This window comes from Schistocerca americana, chromosome 4 (genome assembly GCF_021461395.2).
Source record: "Schistocerca americana isolate TAMUIC-IGC-003095 chromosome 4, iqSchAmer2.1, whole genome shotgun sequence".
NCBI classification, from domain to species: Eukaryota; Metazoa; Arthropoda; class Insecta; order Orthoptera; family Acrididae; genus Schistocerca; species Schistocerca americana.
The window spans coordinates 219,396,626-219,420,943 of NC_060122.1; the positions used below are offsets into that span (position 1 = coordinate 219,396,626).

The 24,318-nt window shown below is 44.6% G+C and overlaps 1 protein-coding gene across 1 annotated transcript in view; it reads left to right on the top strand.

Moving 5' to 3' along the window:
- LOC124612839 (peptidoglycan recognition protein 4-like) overlaps positions 1-24,318 on the top strand; it is a 99,072-nt gene that overhangs the window by 50,003 nt on the left and 24,751 nt on the right. The window contains exons 3-5 of the mRNA XM_047141265.1: positions 3,638-3,736; positions 16,127-16,543; positions 23,870-23,971. Coding sequence (XP_046997221.1) covers positions 3,638-3,736; positions 16,127-16,543; positions 23,870-23,971 — 618 coding nt within the window. The remainder of the gene's footprint in view (positions 1-3,637; positions 3,737-16,126; positions 16,544-23,869; positions 23,972-24,318) is intronic.

Genomic DNA, 24,318 nt, shown 5'->3' on the forward strand with positions numbered 1-24,318 from the left:
AAAACGTAAAATAGTTACAAACTACGGCGTGCACACTCTCTATTCAACATGTAAACGTCACTATAGATATTCGGATTTCGGTTATGACATGTTCGATATGCCTGCCATCACTGGCGATGATGAGATGCAGAAGAATAGCGAAACTCTGCACGACCCGCCGAAGTGTGGGAACATTGATGATGTCGATGACCTCCTGAACGGCTGTTTACAGCTCAGCAATGATTTCTGAGGTCATTGCTCTACACCTTGTAATATAGCCCTACAAAAAGAAGTCGCGTGTATTCTGATCCGGAGAATGTGGCGGCCAATCGAGGCCTATGCCAGTGGTCTCTGGGTACCCCAGAGGCAAAATGCGCTCCCCAAAGAGCTGCTCCAGGGCATGGAGCTCTCACCTGCTTCGATGGGGTCGAGTTCCGTCTTGTCGAAATCAGAGCCACTTTGGATAACGGGGATGAAATCATCTTCCAAAACCTTCACGTACCGTTCGGTAGTCACCGTGCCATCAAGGAATATCGCACCGATTATTCCGTGACTGGGCATTGCATGCCACACAGTCACCTATCGAGAGGGAACAGACTTCTCGTTCGCGAAATGCGGACTCTCAGTCCCCAAAATGCGCCTGTTTTGTTTATTGACGAACCCATCCAAATGAAATAGCTGACAACAACAAGGCGCGTGCGCATGCGCATAGTAATTCTCATCATGCCACACGGCCAACCGTGCAGTTTGAACGTCCTAGCACAAACCGTTCAGAAGTTACGACGATTTTACTTGGTATAGTTCAATAATTGTCACCCTGCGCCTCTACACAGTCGTGCCGCCTATTGGCACCAACTGGCGTGTTCAGTAGAAATGCCTGGACACCTGAAGCCAGTTTATGTAAAACTGAGCAATACAAATATGTACAACTTTGTATCAAAATGTAGAATAATTATCTGTACAACTGTGTCATTATTTGGGAAAACTATTCTGTACTGTAATCGAGAACTCACATAGATCACTCTCATTTTGCCCCGTTGCAAAACACAGCATGGTGTTTCCAAAGCTATGGGGGGGGGGGGGGGGGTAACGTACTCACAGTAGGCAGCTCTCCGTCCCAGTCTCGATGCGGTGGTATCTATCATGAATGGCCGGCCGGTGTGGCCGTGCGGTTCTAGGCGCTACAGTCTGGAGCCGAGCGACCGCTACGGTCGCAGGTTCGAATCCTGCCTCGGGCATGGATGTGTGTGATGTCCTTAGTCTAGTTAGGTTTAAGTAGTTCTAAGTTCTAGGCGACTGATGACCTCAGAAGTTAGACCGCATAGGTCTCAGAGCCATTTGAACCATTTATCATGAATGATCCGATTTCTATAGTTACAAACATTTCGCCTTTAAAACAGAGAATGGAAAAGGTTCCATAAGAAATTCATACTCTTGTAAGATACTGTCTTGTGAGACTGTTTTAGTATGTGATTCACGTGCTTTTGACTATTATTAGAGGTTCAGAGAGCTGTAACTCTATGTCCAAAGATTTTTTTCCTTGAAATTGTCTACACTACTTCTTTCTAAACTTTTTGCCATTTCTCCTGAAACGCTACTATTCGTATTTCAAAAAGTTTCAGTGATGGCATCATATGTGTTCATAAACTGACAGAAACCAGTCTTTCTACTTGATGCACTGAAGAATGTAGTAAAGAGATCTCACACTATTTATAGGTCTAGTAAATGGCTATATTTATAGATGTAATCAATGGCTCCCTTATTTTTAAGATGTCCGCAAAGCAAACCATAAATTTGGAAACTTCGCGACGATATTATTGATTAAATTTGCTCCAATTCCTTACCGCATCGATGCACCGGGTATGATACAAACGGAAAAAAATCCACTGTGATCACTTTGTGCACGAAAGAGTTTTATTGGGATAAAGGAATATGGAAGAGGGCACTGTATGCTGAGAGTTTACACAAGAAAGACCCTACCTGCTTACTTTTCAACGAAAGCGATCCGCTACTAGAGACGCTCTGTGACATACACCGACATAATCCGAGGTAGCATACCAAGGGCGTTCAGCAATTAATGCAACGCGTGTTTTCGCCGGCCAATTTGAGTTGAAAAAAACGCGGAATTTGTTATAGGGCATCGTATATTTCCCCGTTAGTCCCTACATTTCCATGAAGTTCTGATAGGTAGCGCCACTATACGTAGTCATCAAAATGGCATCTATAACAGAGAGCTATCATTGAGTTTCTTTTGGCGGAAAACCACAGCATCGCAGATGTTCAAGGTCGTTGAATAGAAGGTCTGTGGAGACCTGGCAATGAACAAAAGCACGGTGAGTCGTGGGGCGAGGCCTCTGACATCATTGCAATAAAGTCGCTCGTTGCTGTCCTGCGTCCAGAGTGCTGGCCGGACGCTCACAGCTGTGACTGCTTGCGCGCTACGATGCTGATCATGACAATTTTTTGGAGAACATCATCTCAGATGATGAAACATGGATTCATCACATCGAACCGGAAAAAATGGCAATCCATGGCGTGGCGCCACACTATCTCTCCTCCGAAGAAAAAGTTCGAAGCCGCACCCTCACCTTTGGGACACTGAAGGGGTTGTTCTGTTTGATGGCCTCCCTTGTGATGCAAAGATCAACTCTTAAGTGTATTGTTCTACCCTCAGAAAACTGAAGAAACGACTTCAGCGTGTTCGTCGTCTCAAAAATGCGAACGAACTTCTCCTTCTCCATGACAACGCAAAGCCTCGGGGAAGTCTGCGCATCCTAGAGGAGCTCACAAAACTTCATTGGAGTGTCCTTCCTCAGCTATCCTACAGGCAGAATCTCGCACCTTCCGACTTCCATCTGTCTGGCCCAATTAAAGATATACTCTGAAGGGAGAAGTACGTGGATGATGAGGAGCAAGACGTTGGCTCCTACATCGACCAGTGAAGTGGTACCATGCGGGAATACGAGCCCTCCCAGTAAGGTGCCATAGTGCCGTCTCATTTACCGGAGATATTGTTGAAAAAAAAATGGTTCTGTAACCAAAAGAGTGGAGAATAACATGGTGTATTAGAATCGGAGAAAAAACAGCTTTCAGAAAAAAATGTGTTGCATTACTTATTGAACGCCCATTGAATATTGGCTTTTGCATGGCGTCAGTACGAAATAATTCGGCTGACTATTGCACACAAAATATCACCAAATAAGCTGAAACACTCGCTTCCTGAGGATGATGAATAAGGGTGTCTGTAGAAAGTAAATGTCACCCTAACTACACCAAGGAAACCTACAGATGTTGATGCCCTTAGCCCGATCAGCTTTAGATTCTATTCAGTAAAATTGATTTAATAGAGTGTAATGTTGTTGTAACAGAGAAGGTTATTGTCAAAGCGCTCTGTAGTGCCCATAATAAAATTATTTCCTAGTACTTTTTTTAAAGTGACCTACACTTAAAATTTTGTAACTTATTATAATAGAAGGCGACGAGAAATGACATTTCGCTCATTATTGATAGCTTAAGAGATGAAGACCATAAGTGATCTAATTATCCTCTGATAACAATTCCGTTATTCGTCTATAGTGCATCTTAACAGCGCAGCTGAAGAAATCAGGACGAACGTTTCGACACTGGCTCCCATCTTCAGGAACGATGTTTGTTGCAGAGAAGGAGCTACGCGTGGTGCGACGCAGCGAGTGGCGGGCGCGGCCGCCGGCGAGGCACGTGACTCCGCTGTGCAAGCCTGCCACCAAGGTCGTCCTCTGTGAGTACACTACATTACACTACACGCGACTCATCTGTTTCAAGTTCCTGCGTATGGGCGTCTGCAAATGGGGAGTGGGACAAGAGGGGACAGTTCACCCCTACAGGAACCAGGGGTACAGACGTTTTGTTAATTAAAACAAAATATTTTCAAGTATTTCTGGAAATCATTGTAATTCTACTGAACTGCATATTTAGAATCGTCGAATGTAGAGACGCTCTGTGGTTTTAGCAAGTACTGCATAAATGGGGTTAGTTCGGTTGTCAGTGTGCTTACAGCAAGTTATATTTCTAAATGAGATTTATATATTAATACCATCAGCTGCTTATGGGCGTGTATAAATATCAACGGGGACAGGTGAAAATTTGTGCCCCTACCGGAACTCGAACCCGAGCTCTCCTACTTACATGGCAGACGCTCCATCTGAGCCACCGAGGGCACGTAGGATAATACGTCTGCAGGGACTATCCCGCGCACGCCTCCCGCGCACATTCTCACCTTATATGTCCACACAATACATTCGTAGTGTCCCTACCCAACACACTCATTACTCGTGGGAGACATTCTTACCAAGCCCCGTAAGAGTTCGGGTAATATGTGTGCATCCGCACAGAAGAGGAAGGTCATGGCTGGTATTGCCAGAGCTATATACTTATATGGATATGGTGTCTGTTCTTTCGGATATTTCCGAAAGAATAGACACCATATCCATATAAGTATATACACTCCTGGAAATGGAAAAAAGAACACATTGACACCGGTGTGTCAAACCCACCATACTTGCTCCGGACACTGCGAGAGGGCTGTACAAGCAATGATCACACGCACGGCACAGCGGACACACCAGGAACTGCGGTGTTGGCCGTCGAATGGCGCTAGCTGCGCAGCATTTGTGCACCGCCGCCGTCAGTGTCAGCCAGTTTGCCGTGGCATACGGAGCTCCATCGCAGTCTTTAACACTGGTAGCATGCCGCGACAGCGTGGACGTAAACCGTATGTGCAGTTGACGGACTTTGAGCGAGGGCGTATAGTGGGCATGCAGGAGGCCGGGTGGACGTACCGCCGAATTGCTCAACACGTGGGGCGTGAGGTCTCCACAGTACATCGATGTTGTCGCCAGTGGTCGGCGGAAGGTGCACGTGCCCGTCGACCTGGGACCGGACCGCAGCGACGCACGGATGCACGCCAAGACCGTAGGATCCTACGCAGTGCCGTAGGGGACCGCACCGCCACTTCCCAGCAAATTAGGGACACTGTTGCTCCTGGGGTATCGGCGAGGACCATTCTCAACCGTCTCCATGAAGCTGGGCTACGGTCCCGCACACCGTTAGGCCGTCTTCCGCTCACGCCCCAACATCGTGCAGCCCGCCTCCAGTGGTGTCGCGACAGGCGTGAATGGGGGGACGAATGGAGACGTGTCGTCTTCAGGGATGAGAGTCGCTTCTGCCTTGGTGCCAATGATGGTCGTATGCGTGTTTGGCGCCGTGCAGGTGAGCGCCACAATCAGGACTGCATACGACCGAGGCACACAGGGCCAACACCCGGCATCGTGGTGTGGGGAGCGATCTCCTACACTGGCCGTACACCACTGGTGATCGTCGAGGGGACACTGAATAGTGCACGGTACATCCAAACCGTCATCGAACCCATCGTTCTACCATTCCTAGACCGGCAAGGGAACTTGCTGTTCCAACAGGACAATGCACGTCCGCATGTATCCCGTGCCACCCAACGTGCTCTAGAAGGTGTAAGTCAACTACCCTGGCCAGCAAGATCTCCGGATCTGTCCCCCATTGAGCATGTTTGGGACTGGATGAAGCGTCGTCTCACGCGGTCTGCACGTCCAGCAGGAACGCTGGTCCAACTGAGGCGCCAGGTGGAAATGGCATGGCAAGCCGTTCCACAGGACTACATCCAGCATCTCTACGATCGTCTCCATGGGAGAATAGCAGCCTGCATTGCTGCGAAAGGTGGATATACACTGTACTAGTGCCGACATTGTGCATGCTCTGTTGCCTGTGTCTATGTGCCTGTGGTTCTGTCAGTGTGATCATGTGATGTATCTGACCCCAGGAATGTGTCAATAAAGTTTCCCCTTCCTGGGACAATGAATTCACGGTGTTCCTATTTCAATTTCCAGGAGTGTAGTTTCTTTCTTGTCGCGGTGACTATTTCGGCCTTGTCTTGTAGTCACGGCGAAGCTTAAGAGGACATTGTCGAAATATAATCTGTAACTTTTCTACTTTGCTTCCCCGTACAGCTCTTATCGTTGTACGGAAAGGGGTAGTTGGAATATCCACCACAGTGCTTTGTATAAACATCGGAGGAGCTCACCTATCCGGTGTCCATTCCCAATTTTCACAGGGTCGTCACTGCTCCTACTCCCCATCGTCTCTACATAATATGTTACTAATTTTCGAGGACACACAGACAAGATCTGTTAAGACTAGCTGACGATGCATCCAGTTTTACTCAAACGAACGTGAGGCGGTGCATGAACGTTCGACTATGCTAATTATACGGAACCAAATGCATCAGTCACAGAGAAGGACTACAATTTCTACGCTAGAAGAGAGGATAATGATTATGAAATTTCAAAATCGAAAATAAGTCCTCTCCAGGAGCCAGTACCTACTCAAACTGTATGGAACGCACGATCAAACAACAGAGCAACGAAAAAGTCTGGATGCCGTAGCTACTCAGCAACATGTCAAATTGGATAGATCAGTCCTTGGGTGATAAAAATTCTTCTTAAAGGCCAATTTCACAGTTGTTTTGGAAAATTTCCTACGTTCATCACGTCAGATACTGTCAGAGACCTATACTTTATTCCAGTAGATGTACCTTTTAAAACACGTGGTTTTCAATTCTTATGTCTGCCCTTGGTGGCTAGTGGTCAGCGCGACGGAATGTCTTGGCGCGAGTTCGATTCCCGGCTGGATCGGAGATTTTTTCCGCTCAGGGACTGGATGTTGTGTTGTCCTTATCATCATCATTTCATCCCCATCGACACACAAGTCGCCGAAGTGGCGTCAACTTGAAAGACTTGCACGAGGCGACCGGTCTACCAGGCGGGAGGCCCTAGCCACATGGCATTTCCTATTTTCCAATTCTTATTACATGTTTCACTGGATCTACTTTTACTGTGCTGACAAACATTAGAAGTTAGAGGACACGAAACACAGATTAATATCATTGTACGTGACGTTCTGGAAGGAAAAAGAAAAGTATTGATGGCGTCAAAGTTAAATAAGCATTTTGCCTTATTTACTATTTCTACACTTTGAGGAGTATTATGAAATTATATGGGATTTATTTAATTGGCCTGAATATTTTTTCGCTTTCGGATTGTAATAATTGTAAAATAATATTATCCTTAAGTGAATTAAAATATTTGTTATGAAATTTTCGAGCTTCATTCCCTAAATATACGCACAACTTAATGATGTGAGAATGTAACTGCAGCTCGTCAAATCAAAAAGGAGGCAGCCATATTCATAAACTATTAATTATATACTAATAGAGATGGTGCAGTAATGACCCATCTTTACCTTTCAAGTAGGCATATAAAAGTTATCTACTTTCGAAATATCGAGAGGATAACTATTGAACGTGTGAGATACTTTGCGTTTTGTGTATTTCCAATGAAATTTGTCAAAAATGGCAGTTTTAGAATCTTGCCTCCTCTTGGAGAAGCTTCAAAGTTTCTACGGACGGCCATGTTGTTGTGTCTTACCGTTTTCGAGTGCTGACCGCAAGAATTGTATATGAAATGGACATTTACCATTCTTGGGGGGTTCAACTGTGACTGAAGTGGACATGACCGAGTGAGAAGGCTCAGTGGGCAGACACTGGATTCGTATCCGCGAGGACGACAGAAACCACTAAATACAACTGCCAGGATGGTGTTCAGATGCTTCTATATCTAACAGTTACTTTCAGACCCCACTCAGGTGACACAGTTCCTGTCTCTAATCCTTGGAGCCAGAGCATATTGTTGTACTGTTGCATGGAACTTCGAGGCAATAATATGAGGCTGCGTTCAACTGGCTCACAGACATGCACAGCTCGTCTGCTATTCACTGCCAATTCGCCCCAAGTTATCTCCCTGTGTGACCATGGTTCACATCGCCTTAGGTTATGTGGATAGCGTTTCCAAAATTATCCTTCTGCACAGCACAAGAACTACCAAACGTCGGTGCCTGAAGTGGCCCAGGAAGAATACGTTTCGCTATAGGTCTTGTGGCTACAGTTATTATAAGCGAGCTGTATCCTCTGCGAGCTGTCGTCTTACTGCCTTCGAAGGCTGTGTAGAGTTCTTGAAATAGCAGGCTTGCGAATTTCTGACAACATTACACAGTGTTGCCTTACGGTATCACGTTGCACCCGGTTCAATGGTATGTTTTTACATGTTTGTTTCTGCGGGTGACTGTCGGCAAGATACTGCAAAGCTTCACAAAATGGTTCAAATGGCTCTAAGCACTAGGGTTCTTAACTTCTAAGGTCATCAGTCCCCTAGACTTTTGAACTACTTAAACTTAAATAACCTAATGACATCACACATATCCATGCCCGAGGCAGGATTAGAAACTGCGACCATAGCAGCAGCGTGGTTCCGGATTGAAGCACCTGGAACCGCTCGGCCACAGCGGCCGGTAGAATAAATATTAAAATGTAATGCGATGTAGAATTTAAACCTCTTACATGACTGACAGGTTAGAAAATTTAAAAAGGGAAATGGATAGGTTAAAGTTAGATATAGTGGGAATTAGTGAAGTTCGGTGGCAGGAGGAACAAGACTTTTGGTCAGGTGAATAAAGGGTTAGAAATACAAAATCAAATAGGGGTAATGCAGCAGTAGGTTTAATAATGAATAAAAAAATAGGAGTACGGGTAAGCTACTACAAACAGCATAGTGAACGCATTATTGTGGCCAAGATAGACACGAAGCCCACGCCTACTACAGTAGTACAAGTTTATATGCCAACTAGCTCTGCAGATGACGAAGAAATTGATGAAATGTATGATGAGATAAAAGAAATTATTCAGGTAGTGAAGGGAGACAGGGAGACAGAAATTTAATAGTAATGGGTGACTGGAATACGAGAGTAGGAAAAGGGAGAGAAGGAAACGTAGCAGGTGAATATGGATTGGGGGGAAGAAACGAAAGAGGAAGCCACCTGGTAAGGTTTTGCGCAGAGCATAACTTAATCATAGCTAACACTTGGTTCAAGAAACATGAAAGAAGGTGGTATACATGGAAGAACCCTGGAGATACTAGAAGGTATCAGATAGATTATATAATGGTAAGACAGAGATTTAGGAAACAGGTCTTAAATTGTAGACATTTCCATGGGCAGATGTGGACTCTGACCACAATCTATTGGTTATGAACTGTAGATTAAAACTGAAGAAACTGCAAAAGGGTGGGAATTTAAGGAAATGGGACCTGGATAAACTGGAAGAACCAGAGGTTGTACAATGTTTTGGGGAGAGCATAAGGGAACAATTGATAGGAATGGGGGAAAGAAATACAGTGGAAGAAGAATGGGTAGCTTTGAGGGATGAAATAGTGAAGGCAGCAGAGGATCAAGTAGATAAAAAGACGAGGGCAGTAGAAACCCTTGGGTAACAGAAGAAATATTGAATTTAATTTATGAAAGGAGAACATATAAAAATGCAGTAAATGAAGCAGGCAAAAAGGAATACAAACGTCTCAAAAATGATATCGACAGGAAGTGCAAAATGGCTAAGCAGGGATGGCTAGAGGACAAATGTAAGGATGTAGAGGCTTATCTCGCTAGGGGTTAGATAGATACTGCCTACAGGAATATTAAAGAGATCTTTGGAGGAAAGAGAACCACTTGTATGAATATCAAGAGCTCTGATGGACACCCAGTTCTAAGCAAAGAAGGGAAAGCAGGGAGGTGGAAGGAGTATATAGAGGATCTATACAAGGGCGATGTACTTGAGGACAATATTATGGAAGTGGAAAAGAACGTAGATGAAGATGAAATGGGAGATACGATACTGCGTGAAGAGTTTGACAGAGCACTGAAGGACCTGAGTCGAAACAAGGTCCCGGAAGTAGACAACATTCCATTAGAACTACTGACAGCCTTGGGAGAGCCAGTCCTGACAAAACTCTACCATCTGGTGAGCAAGATGTATGAGACAGGCGAAATACCCTCAGACTTCAAGAAGAACGTAATAATTCCAATCCCAAAGAAAGCAGGTGTTGACAGATGTGAAAATTACCGAACTATCAGTTTAATAAGTCATAGCTGCAAAATTCTAACGCGAATTCTTTACAGACGAATGGAAAAACTGAATGAAGTCGACCTCGGGGAAGATCAGTTTGGATTCCGTAGAAATGCTGGAACACGTGAGGCAATACTGACCCTACGACTTATCTTAGAAGAAAGATTAAGGAAAGGCAAACCTACGTTTCTAGCATTTGTAAGCTTAGAGAAAGCTTTTGACAATGTTGACTAGAATACTCTCTTTCAAATTCTGAAGGTGGCAGGGGTAAAATACAGGGATCGAAAGGCTATTTACAATTTGTACAGAAACCAGATGGCAGTTATAAGAGTCGAGGGGTATGAAAGGGAAGCAGTGGTTTGGAAGGGAGTGAGACAGGGTTGTAGCTTCTCCACGATGTTATTCAATCTGTATATTGAGCAAGCAGTAAAGGAAACAAAAGAGAAATTCGGAGTAGGTATTAAAATCCATGGAGAAGAAATAAAAACGTTGACGTTCGCCGATGACATCGTAATTCTGTGAGAAACAGCAAAGGACTTGGCAATGGCAAGGAAAGCGTTTCTGAAGAAGAAAAATTTGTTAACTTCGAGTATAGTTTTAAATGTCAGGAAGTCGTTTCTGAAAGTATTTGTATGGAGTATAGCCATGTATGGAAGTGAAACGTGGACGATAAACAGTTTAGACAAGAAGAGAAGTGAAGCTTTCGAAATGTGTTGCTACAGAAGAATGCTGAAGATTAGATGGGTAGATCACATAACTAATGAGGAGGTATTGAATAGAATTGGGGAGACGAGAGCTTGTGGCACAACTTGGTTAGAAGAAGGGATCGGTTGGTAGGACATGTTCTGAGACATCGAGGGATCACGAATTTAGTATTGGAGGGCAGCGTGGAGGGTAAAAATCGAAGAGGGAGACCAAGAGATGAATTCACTAAGCAGATTCAGAAAGATGTTGGCTGCAGTAAGTACTGGGAGATGAAGAAACTTGCACAGGATAGAGTAGCACGGAGAGCTGCATCAAACCAGTCTCAGGAGTGAAGACCACAACAACAATAACAGCAACAACATGACTGTATTACGAATAAAGCAACTTAAGAAAACAATAGTAAGAACCGACGAGAATAGAAAACAAATTCTCCGAAAGAGGATCGCTCTTGCGAACATTGCATTAGAAGGCCAGCACGCTGCATATAAAGGTACTAGCGACAACGTGTTTTCCTGGAGTATTTACTTGCTTCAAAACAGTCCTCACAAAAAGAAGCTCACGTAGTAGCCACGATCTCATTCGGATCTCTACGAGAGAGTTCTTCTCAGTCTCTGTAACATGGAAAAACAATTTTCAGCTGTTTTTGTACATGTTTTTTTACAGTGAGATACTACACACCATTCGGTCATCAGTACCCCAGAACTTAAACCTAACTAACCTAAGGACATCACACACATCCATGCCCGAGGCAGAATTCGGACCTGCGACCGTAGCCGTCGTGCGGTTCCAGACTGAAGCGCCTAGAACCGCTCGGCCACAGCGGCCGGCCCCATATTCCGAGACGTAAATTCCAAAGGGAGTCATCATTGCGACCGAGCCTTACGTCAGCAGACGCAACGAGCTAGCCAGTGACGTCACAGGCATTACATGACTCAAATGGAGCGTTTTAGTGGGTTCTCGGACTATTGGAATTTAATTTCTGGTTTTTTTAATGCAGAAGTTCATGAAGGCGAGAATAATTAACTACTAAATACGATTTCCGTAAAACAGTCAAATACTGTATTGTTACCATTTTCAGAGGGAACAGCAGAGTGTAAGGAGCAGGTCCTAGAAATTGTCGAATAGCGATGGGAGGCAATCCCAGCATCTCCTTACCAGTGTACGTGAGTAACTTTCTTTTATTTTAAAGAGTTTACGCCAGTAGTTAGAAATAATTGACACGGCAAACCGTACTTTATTTACTGCGGACCTCCTGTCACTGCGCCGTAGACACAGCAGCCTTCCTCGCCGACCGGCTGCACACCGCGAAAGCAGTTCCGTGAACGATTGATCACAAAAGACACTTGTTGTTATTCTGTTAAATTCAGTTAAATATGCCGTAGAGAACGTATTCTACGAACGTGAATATAAAAGTAAAGAACGTTTGTTTCTCCAGATATTTTTATTAAAAATAACGAAAAACTTATCTTTCAACATATCTCAGCCTGCCGGAGTGGCCGAGCGGTTCTAGGCGCTTCAGTCTGGAACCGCGCAACCGCTGCGGTCGCATCTTCGAGTCCTGCCTCGGGCATGGATGTGTGTGATGTCCTTAGGTTAGTTAGGTTTAAGTACTTCTAAGTTCTAGGGGACTGGTGACCACAGAAGTTAAGTCCCATAGCGCTCAGAGCCATTTGAACTATTTGAACGTATCTGAATATCTCAACTATTTTTATATGTAGCCGTTGTACAACTACCGCACCAATCTACTAACTTTCCTATGCCTTCTGCGTATTCAGTTATCGCAACTAGTTTGAACCAACCTCTGACGCCCTCTTTCTGTTTGTTGCCATTTCAATAGTGCTTTCGACAGAAGAAGAAAACATGCCTAATGCCGCTGATGCCATTATTCTTCACTGACACACAATTTAAATATAGGCCTATGTCTGACACCTTTCAATGGCAACAGCGGTCGATTGCAGCCGCCATCTGCCCGTTGCGCTCGCGTATTCAAAGAGTGTGACGTCACGCCAGTGAGTGGGAGCACTCGTAAACGGGATTTTGCTGCTGTCACTAGCGAGCCAGGATGTTAATCTGCCAAGCAGAGACGCTACGATCCTCCTTGATAATCTATTTCACAGATGGGGTCGTAAGGTTGGTTGGTTGATTGGTTGATTTGGAGAAGGGGATCAGAGAGGCCATCGGTTCCACCGGAGTAGGGAAGGATGGGGAAGGAAATCGATTGTGTCCTTTCAAAGGTACCATCCCAGCATTTGCCTGAAGCGATTGAGGGGAATCACGGAAAACCTAAATCAGGATGACCCGGCACAGGTTTCAACCTTTGTTCTCCCTAACGCGAGTCCAGTGTGCTAACCACTGCGCCGTTTTGCTCAGTCGTAACGTTGGGTTTTAATGTGAAATCTATCCGAACATTGCATAATAGCCTGGAATATTTTATTAACTGTGACATTTTCGGCCGTAGTAGTTTAAATTTTGCACATTGAATGCTTGTCAAAAACAGCGGTGGCGGAAAACTTCCACCAAATGTCTATTGTCGTTAATTTTGTCACATTTTGAAATCGCACAAGTAAACAGGAAAACAATCACTATGATGCCAGCGAGGGAAGCTGTAATACGCACACTTGTGATCAAAAGTATCCGGACACCCCTAATAAACATATGTTTTTCATATTAAGTGCTTTGTGCTGCCACTTACTGCCAGGTACTCTGTATCAGCAACCTCACTAGTCATTAAACATCATAAGAGAGCAGAATGGGTGTTACGCGTAACTCACGGATTTCGAACGTGGTCAGGTGATTGGGTGTCACGTTTGTCATACGTCTGTACGCGAGATTTCCACACTCCCATACACCCCTGGGTCCACTGTTTCCGATGTGATAGTGAAGTGCAAACCTGAATGGACACGTACAGCACACAGCAAAAAAGCGTACTGGCCGACTTCGTCTCTTGACTGACAGAGACCGCCGACAGTTGAAGAGGGTCCTAATGAGTAATAGGCAGACGCCTATCCACACCATCACACAGGAATTCCAAACTGATAATAAATGAAAAGCACCAGTTTACTTTTGTTCTACAATATTGTAGAACAAAAGCAAACTGGTGCTTTTCATTTATTATAATGTTGTTCTACCAAGAACCGACGGAAGATTCTGTTAATATGAATTCCAAACTGCATCAGGATCCACTGCAGGTACTATGACAGTTAGGCGGGAGGTGAGAAAACTTGGATTTCATGGTAGAGCGGCTGCTCATAAACCACACATCAGTAAATGCCAAACGGCTTGCTTGGTGTAAAGAGCGTAAATATTGGACAATTGAACAGTGGAAAAACGTTGCGGGGAGTGACGAATCACGGTACACAATGTGGCGATCCAATGGCAGGGTGTCAGTATGACGAATTCCCGGTGAACGTCATCTGCCGGCGTGTGTAGTGACAACAGTAAAATTTGGAGGCGGTGGTGTTAAGGTGTGGTCGTGTTTTCCATGGAGGGGGCTTGAACCCCTTGTTGTTTTGCGTGGCACTATCACAGTACAGGCCTATATTGATGTTTTAAGCACTATCTTGCTTCCCACTGTTGAAGAGTAATTCGGGGATGGCCGGCTGCTGTGGCCGAGCGGTTCTAGGCGCTTCAGTCCGGAACCGCGCTGCTGCTACGGTCGCAGGTTCGAATCCTGCCTCGGGCATGCACGTGTGTTATGTCCTTAGGTTAGTTAGGTTTAAGTAGTTCTCAGTGTGCGGGACTGATGACCTCAGATGTTAAGTCCCATAGTGCTTAGAGCCATTTGAACCTTTCGGGGATGGCGATTGCATGTTTCAACACGATCGAGCACCTGTTCATAATGCACGGCCTGTGGTGGAATGGTTACACGACAATAACATCCCTGTAATGGACTGACCTGCATAGAATCCTGACCTGAATCATATAGAACACCTTTGGGGTGTTTTGGAACGCCGACTTCGCATCAGGCCTCACCGACCGACATCGATACCTCTCCTCAGTGCAGCACTTCACGAAGAATTGGCTGCCATTCCGCAAGAAACCTTCCAGCACCTGATTGAAGGTATGCCTGCGAGAGTTTAAACTGTCATCAAGGCAACACCATATTGAATTCCAGCAGTACCGATGGAGGGCTCCACGAACGTTTAAGTCATTTTCAGCCAGGTGTCCGGATACTTTTGATCACATAGTGTAGCTCTGTGGGTGGGGAGGGATGGAGAGGGGGGATGGGGAAAATGGCAAAGCACGTCAAATCAAAACGAGCGTTACTTCTAGAACGACCCTCGTAAATAAGACATTATGATCGAGAAGTATATATATATTGGCCACGACATCTTGGTAGATGATTGTTGCAGTATCTGTGTGTTTATGGGTTGCATTTTTTCATATGACTTGTCAAGAAAATGGCAGAACGGCATCTCTTGTCGCAATTGTATCTCGCTGCTGAGGCAGGAGCAGTGGTAGCATTGCGAAGCTTTTTCTGCCTTAATCTGTCTAACAAGCCTCCATCATGCTTCGAAATTCCAGATGATATACCATCACGCCACTCAGGTCTCATGCTAGCCCGTGCCTCCCATCTGTTTGTGTCGATTCCAAAGCTCTCCATATCTCGTTTACAGGAGTCCTTGAACCTCAATACAGGACGTGCTACAGGTCTTTTGGCTATAGAGATCTCTCGAAGCATCACCTCACGTGGTAATCTGTCAAGATCCATACGGTGGACGTGTCCCAGTCAGCGGAGTCGTCTCTGCTTCAAGATAGCTGAAATACTGTTGCAGTTAGTTTTAGATAGCACTGCTCCGTTGGTCACTCGGTCCTTCCACGTTACTCCAAGGATGGATCTCAGGCACCGCATGTGGAAAGCATTATGGCGACGTTCTTGTTTGGCATAGGTAGTCCATGTTTCCGATACATACAAAAGGATGCTGAGGACGCAAGTTTGATATACAAGAATTTTGGTGGTCAAAGAGAGTTTGTTGTTTTTCCAAACACGTGTAGAGAGTTTGCCAAAAGTTGTCGCAGCTCTTCCAATGCGAGCATCAATTTCCTTGTCAACAGACATGTTTGATTCTATAGTAGATCCAAGATAGCAGAAGTTATCTACGACGTGCAGAGAAGTGCCATCTAGTGTGATATTCGGCTTTGTGTTAGTACCCTGAACCATAATTACGGTCTTACTGCTGTTTACACTCATCGAGAATAGGTGGCATGTGTGACTAAATCTTGATACTAGCTCTTGCAGTTCTGCGGAGTCCACAACAATTGCTGCATCATCAACATACAGAAGTTCACGTGCGACTATCTCGTAGCGCTTTGTCTTACTCTTCAGAAGACTGACATTGAAAAGCCTTCCATATTTCCTAGTATGCAGATGTACTCCAACATTGCAATTCTCGAGAAGTAAGAGGTCGTTTTATTCTGGGGCAGGTCATACGGATTCAGGCTGCGTCGCGGAAGCAGAGAGGGAGGCTGGGCACTTGCGGACGCTGCAGGAGGTCGCGGTGCACGGCAGGGGCCTGGAAGACATCCACTACAACTTCCTGGTGGGCGGCAGCGGCTGCGTGTTCGAGGGCCGCGGCTGGGACGTCAGGCCCGGTCTGCCGCGCAGCTGCGACGACTCCAGCGTGGCTGTCGCCTTCGTCGGCGCACACCACGACCATCCGCCCACCGCGCAGGCCGTGGAGGCCTTCCACCAGCTGATGGCTGTGGGCGAGCGGGAGGGCCACCTGAGCGCGGACTGGCGCCTGCTGGCCCACTGCCAGCTCCACGACACGGACAGTCCGGGCCGCGCGCTCTACCAGCTGCTCAAGACGTGGCCGCGATGGGCCGGCGCACGCGGCGCAGGTAGGCTACACCCGCCCTCTCTTTCTCCAGCTACTGTATGGAACAGCATCGGCTGCTGGTTCGTGCAAGGGAACCTCCCCATCGCACCCTCCTCAGATTTAGTTATAAGTTGGCACAGTGGATAGGCCTTGAAAAACTGAACACAGATCAATCGAGAAAACAGGAAGAAGTTGTGTGGGAAAAATAAACAAAATATACAAACTGAGTAGTCCATGCGCAAGTTGTGCAACATTGAGGATAGTTTGAGTTGAGAAGCGCCGTGGTCCCGTGGTTAGTGTGTAACCTCCCCACAATAAAATAATGAGTAATATTCAGATTTAGTGTAACCTCCCAACAGTTGTTTGTTGTTGTGGTCTTCAGTCCTGAGACTGGTTTGATGCAGCACTCCATGCTACTCTATCCTGTGCAAGCTTCTTCATCTCCCAGTACCTACTGCAACCTACATCCTTCTGAATCTGCTTAGTGTATTGATCTCTTGGTCTCCCTCTACGATTTTTACCCTCCACGCTGCCCTCCAATGCTAAATTTGTGATCCCTTGATGCCTCAAAACATGTCCTACCAACCGATCCCTTCTTCTAGTCAAGTTGTGCCACAATCTTCTCTTCTCCCCAATCCTATTCAATACTTCCTCATTAGTTACGTGATCTTCCCACCTTATCTTCAGCATTCTTCTGTAGCACCACATTTCGAAAGCTTCTATTCTCTTCTTGTCCAAACTGGTTATCGTCCATGTTTCACTTCCATACATGACTACACTCCCAACAGATAAATTACATAATAACCTCCCAACAGTAAAAAATATAATTATATCGCTCACATTCAGTATAACCTACCAACAGAAAAATTGCGTAACCTATCAATAATAAAATGAGACTAATCTCTCAATAAAAATGGTGGCTCACTTATAAACTTTCAATAACTGATTGTGGATTTAAACTGGTAAATTTTGGACGTCAGCAGCGCTGCGTCATGGCCCTGAAAGATCATTCTGAATGAAAAATGAAAATTCTTACTTCAATAAAGTCGCCGGATAACGCGTACATATCTGCTCCTATAAGAAATTTTTGTGGCACAGCTCAGTGCAATGCTGGCCAATAGATTTGTCATGTATAAAAAGGAACAACTGATTTTTCTTTACAATAATTGGGATGACCATGGATTGGAGAAATTAGTAAATTCTTTAAATTGAGATGAATGATTGTCAAAAAGTTAATTTTTATAAGAAAGATTATTATTAAGAGATTTCTTTCTAAGAACATTTACATGGGACTTGAGGTAACAATACTACATATGCGCGAGGCTGCTTTTACCTTATACTAGAATGCTCAGACACCGCCATCGCTCCCCCACGACCGTCCCAGCCAACTCCACACACACGACTGCTCGCTAGCAACTACTTACTCCCACTACTAGACAGTTCCTACTGTTGACAACAGCTCTCTGGTCAGAGATTCTCTTATAGCTTACATATCGCAGGCAGCGCGTGAGGAATCCATCGAAATTACATCTGCTCGAGCGCGCTAGCAACAAATTCCTTTATCATGGACCTCTTACAAGTATGAGCAGCTGCGGAACGAGAGGTCCTTGGTAGAAGTCTTCCCTCGAGTGAAAAGTTTCATTTCTCTATTTTCGCAAAGCTATGATCGTTCGTTCATTGACGTCTCTGTTCACTGTAATAAGTTTAGTGTCTGTGTTTTGCGACCGCACCGCAAAACCGTGCGATTAGTAGACGAAAGGACGTGCGTTTCCAATAGGAACCGAAAACATTTGATCGCAAGGTCATAGGTCAACCGATTCCTCCACAGGAAAACACGTCTGATATATTCTATACGACAATGGTGACGGCATGTGCGTCGCATGACAGGAATATGTTGTTGACCCACCTAACTTGTACACTTGGCGAATGGGTAAAAAGATTCTTCTACCTTTCCCTATTTAAGTTTTCTTGTGGATGTGATAGTCACTCCCAGAAAAGTGATTAAAACATAAGAGTTTGTCACATAAACTGCAACAAATGACTGCAACAGTTTCACAGTCGCACAGTTTTCCCTGTGCTCTGTCAAAACATATGTTTTTAACGTTTTTAATTTTTTCCGTGTGTAGACCATGAAATCCTGCATGTGTCCAAGCAAATCTGAACATGTCCTGGAATTTTGGAGAGCGAAGTTGATTATGTGTGAGTGCCTGAAGTTCGATAACTGTCTGAAAATAAAAAATTAAACTTTTCACTCGAGGGAAGACTTGAACCAAGGACCTCTCGTTCCGTAGATGCTCACGCTAACCACGGGACCACGGCGCTCCTGAACTCACATTATCCTTGATGTGGCTTATGTTGCGCACGGACTACTCAGTTTGTATATTTTGCTTATTTTTTTCATAGTTCCACACAACTTCTTCCTGTTTTCTCGATTGATCTGTGTTCAGTTTTTCAAGGCCTATCCACTGTGCCAACTTATAACTAAATCTGAGGGGGTGCGATGGGGAGGTTCCCTTGTTGGTAGCGCACAGTTTTTAGGAGTCCTCAGTCGGTAAGAAAGGAACTCTTGTACGACCACTTTGTTATCCGCCTGTCTGACTGTCTGTCTGTCTGCCTGCCTCCCGAGGTGGCCGGGCGGTTCTAGGCGTTTCAGTCCGGAACCGCGCGACTGCTACGGTCGCAGGTTCGAATCCTGCCTCGGGCATGGATGTGTGTGATGTCATTAGGTTAGTTAGGTTTAAGTAGTTCTAAGTTGTAGGGGACTGATGACCTCAGATGTTAAGTCCCAAAGTGCTCAGAGCGATCTGAACCATATTTTTGTCTGTCTGACTGTTAAAAAACCCTTTTCTCAGGGACGAGTATACGTATCAAGTTGAAATTTATGTCACATCCCTACTAACCTCCCTCCCCCCCCCCCTCAGATTTAATGGTACGATGGCCGAGTGAACAGCTCGCCAAAAACTGAGCACAGATCAAGCATGAAAACAAGTAGAAGGTGTACTGAACTGTGAAAATACAAGCAAAATCGAAATAGTGAGCGGTCCTAAGCTCAAGATGTACAGCGCTGAAGGATCTTGGATACCCCACGGCATCCTGGTTATGCTATTGGGTTCTGAAGAGGGAGGTCTTGCTCGAACCTCAATTTTCAATCAAGTTTGTGTCTCAGTGTAACGTCAATTTGCAACAGCGAGGTGTAAAGGTGTAAGGAAGGGACCTCCAGACATACATACGTTCTATTTGTCCTACACAAGTACCACATGTTCTGATTCTTGCATTCCACTTTGGAAGTTTTGGGTCTTGAATTCCTTTGCTGTAACGTAGTTCACTCCCTGTTGTTTGTTGTTTTCATTCTTGTGAGAGGTCTATGTGTCATCTCGCCTGCTCTCACTAGTCATCACATTTATTGCGACGGTAGGACTTTCTTATCAGATGAGTTATATTCTATAAGCAATTGCCAAGATCACAGAAATGCAACAGACAAGTCAACGACCGGACAGAATGTTCATAATTTTGTAAGAGAAAAAAAAAAGGAAAGTGAGACACAAGGGACATACGAAAACGGATCTCCCGCTTTGTATACCAACACTGTGACGACACAACTACAATGCCGTGATTCTTGCAACTCGCTCGATGTTGTACACCTTGACCTTGTACCGTTCACTGCTTGTATTTTGCTTGTTTCTCCACAGTTCAGTACACCTTTCTGTTTTCATGCTTGATCTGTGTTTGTTTTTTAACAGGCTATCCATTGGCTCATTTTACCACTAAATCTGCGGGGGGGGGGGGGGGGGGGAGGTGCAGGATTGCGATAGAGACCTTCCCTTCTAAGTTAATGCAATGAAAAAGTACGGGCATTTAAGTCACATATTTTGAGACTCGTAAACTCACTGATCAAAAGCTATAGCGCATTTCACATCGACCCAGAATAATGAAATTTGGCAAGAAGCAAGGTTTCACAGCACAACTAAAGTAAAAAATCCGAAAAGTGTAGGAGACACAAGCCTTCTAGGTCGATGCAATCAAAAAAATATGGCCATTTATGTCATATATTTTGTTACTCGCTAGCTGACTCATTGCCACAGTGGTTACACCGGTTCCCTTCAGATCTCCGAAGTTAATGGCTGTCGGCTTTGGCTAGCACTTGGATGGTTCTCCGTCCTGGATCTGCCGACTTCTGTTGGCAAGTGGAGTGCGCTCCTCCCTTGTGAGGCCAACTGAGGAGCAACTTTTTGAGAAGTAGCGGCACCGGTCACGAAAGTTGACAACGGTCGGGAGATGGGTGTATTCGCATCCGGTGATGCCTAAGGGCTGAGGGCCGAGGTTGACACGGCGGCCGGTTAGTACCGTTGGGCTTTCAAAGCCTGTGCGGACGTTTCTTTCTTAATAAATAATTCAATAACAGTCTTAATCGCATTTATTATTGTTATAATACCGCCAACCGGTATCAACCCGACAGAGGGGTAATCTTCTGGGCGTTTACACCATTGGTCGAAGATGACCCCTACGTCGGGTTGAAACAGCTTGGCGGTATTATAACAATAATAAATGCGATTTAGACTGTTCTTGAATTATTGATTAATCATACTAATCGCTGCTCCTCTCCACAACCATGTTCTCCAAAAATCGTTTCTTTCTTGTCTTTTTTAAACTCATCAGTACCTATAGGGTTCTTCCCGTTCACCCGACATCATGAAATTTGGCAAGAAGCAACGTTTCACCGTTCAAGTAAGGGAAAAAAATCCGAAAATTGTTAATTTGCAATTATATCATAAGAAAAAAAATTACCATTTTTTATTCAACAGCCCGTCTATCTCGCCATCTGTTAAGACCCCTTTTTTCTCAGGAATAGATGTACATATCGAGTTGAAATTTATGTCACATACTAACGTCTGTAGTTCCTTGGTGTAATAAATGCAAGCTTCTAAAGCAATGCAGTAAAAAGATATGACTACTTTTGTCACATATTTTGATACTCACAAATCCACTCATCAAAACCTATGGGGCACTTACCGTTGACCAACAATCATGAAATTTGGCAAGAAGTAAGGTTTAATGCTACAAGTAAAGTAAGGAATCCAGTAAGTGTTAATTTCTGATTATATGGGGTGTATCAAAAAGAATCATCCTATATGGCACATCTATATTCGTGAAACTAATAAATTGCAGAAACAATGATCCGAGGGAAGTCTGGAATGCCAACACAACCGTGTAGGAACCAAATCAAATGGTTCAAATGGCTCTGAGCACTATGGGACTTAACATCTGAGGTGATCAGTCCCCTAGAACTCAGAACTACTTAAACCTAACTAACCTAAGGACATCACACACATCCACGCCCGAGGATTCGAACCTGCGACTGGAGCAGTCGCGTGGTTCCAAACTGAAGTGCGAAGAACCGCTCGGCCACACCGGCCGGCTGTGTAGGAACCGTGCGCAGTAATCGCCACATGACACAAAATCAACTAGACCCAATACTACCTCTGGAGGTGGTATGGGTGAAGTTGTTGTTCGTCAAGAACTCACCAGACGCTGTACTGGGATACGAGTACATTCACAGAACGTGCAGTGTGGCGGGTATTCGTCGGCGAGTTCTGGTCCACCAGTTGGTGGACTTCCACGTTAACAGAGCGGCGCGTCTGGCCACGTTGACAATCGTCCCTATTAGCTTTGAAGGTACCGGTTTCCCTAAGTCGTTGTTCCAATCTTGCAGAAATGGCATGTAATGGACCTTCGTGTTACAGGCGTCCTGCTAATAGACCATTTAGTCGACTTTGGGCGTAGATGAGTAACATGTCGGTGCACTCTGAAGCGCGTACCTTGTCATTCCGTAATGTAGCGTCTTTCTCCTCCACTCAGTGCCAATTCATTGGGTTGTTCTCCGATGACACGATACATGACGTCACACAAGATATCACATTACACGGGACACCGACCTCTGTCAATGTATATTGACTTCCATCGTTAAAAGTCGTTTATCTTCCAAACAGTAGATTGCCAAATGTGAGTTTATTGCCAAATATTACTGTCATGAGTGCTCTTTAAAACACCTATAACTATGTAACAGAAATTCTGAATCATTCTGTACACAGCGCGTATCACAATTACAAGCGAAAACTGACACGAGAGAAAGGTACGACGCAAAGGCTTGGAGGGGGGGGGGGGGGCATTGATAGTCGTTCGCGTAAAAAAATGTTCTCTAACCGGCGCTGGGTGTAGATAAAGTGCTTGGAATTGATCTTCGATTGATAAAAAATTGGCCACGCGTGAGTAGGACTCGCACGCTAAGGGTTCCGTACGAACTTACTTATGTACATATATAGTTAATCGATCCTGGGCATCGAGAATCTCAACGATTTTTTTCCGTTATCGATACCGGTGAGGTACTGGTCCCGGGAATTCCAAGACCGTGTCAAAATCTGTACAGTAGATCCCCAGACTAGCTCGGACATACAAATAGTAAGGGACTTCAGGTTATATATGCAGAGAGAGGAGATTTAATAAAACGTTTTTTACTTACTTACTAAAACATGACTATAACTTACATTTGATGTTATTGCGTGCAACAATGTACGTCTATTATGCTTTCGGCGGTTGATGAGTTCAATGTATGTTCAAATGGCAAAAGGTGTTTTCAACTGATATAATTACAATTTAACAAGTTTCCGAGTTTTTACTTCATTTTTACTGTGAAACGTTGCTTCTTGCGGAATTTCAAGATTCTAGGTCGATGGAAAGTGCATCATAAGTTTTTGTGAGTGAGCCTATTGAGTATCAAAATATGCGACTAAAAATGACCGAATATTATGACGGCATCGACTTAGAAACTTACAAGTTTTACACCGCCAAGGGACCATGGATCTTGGTATGTGACATAAATTTGAACTTGATACGCTGAACCAGAGAAAATGGCCTTAACAGATGGACAAACGCACAGATGGATAGAAAAAACAAAACATATTCCTTCGCGTTATATAATTGTAAATTAACAGTTTTTAGATTTTTTTCCTTTTTTTTACTGTGAAACTTTGCTTCTCGCCAAATTTCACCATTCTAAGTGAACGGGAAGCCCCCTAAGGGTTTTGATGAGGGAGTTTTCGGGTATAAAAATATGTGACAGAAATGGCCGTCTCTTTTGATTGTAGTGACTTAGAAGCTTAAAAGTTTTACATCTCCAAAGGACCATAGAACTGACTATGTGACATAAATTTGAAGTTCATACGTCTTCCCTTTCCTGAGCAGGCTGAGGCACGGAACCGTGAAAGGCGAAAATTCCGCAGGATTATATCGCAGCTCCGCACTACACGCTCGCTTCGCTGCCTGCCTGATGCACTGGTCGCGTTTGTTCCAGAAATATTTGACCTGAAACTGGTGTCGCGAGTGCAGTGGCTGGCCATTCCAGCAGTAGCGCCAATCTCGAAGCTGCAGCGCCCTGTCAAGACGGTCGTCATCTGTAAGTATCCAGGGGTATGTACCATATGACGCGTAGTGTGTTAATGTGTTTCTCATCTTTCCATTGGCTGCGTGCGTACGGATATCAGTAATATCCTGTAACGATGAATTTCCACGGGAAAACAGAACTAGCAATCTGTCAATTGGATCAACATAATTTTTACCTGTACATTCAAAGGGATCGACTTTTCTCCCTCTCTTTTAGTTGACATTCGATCTCTTAACAGGTACAAGTCGAAGCTAACAACATGCTGGAAAACTGTGAGACTTGCAGAATGTCATTTTACTCCTATTACTTACATTTATTTTGATTTCAAATGGTAAACAGCAACAGTCAGTCATGTTTTC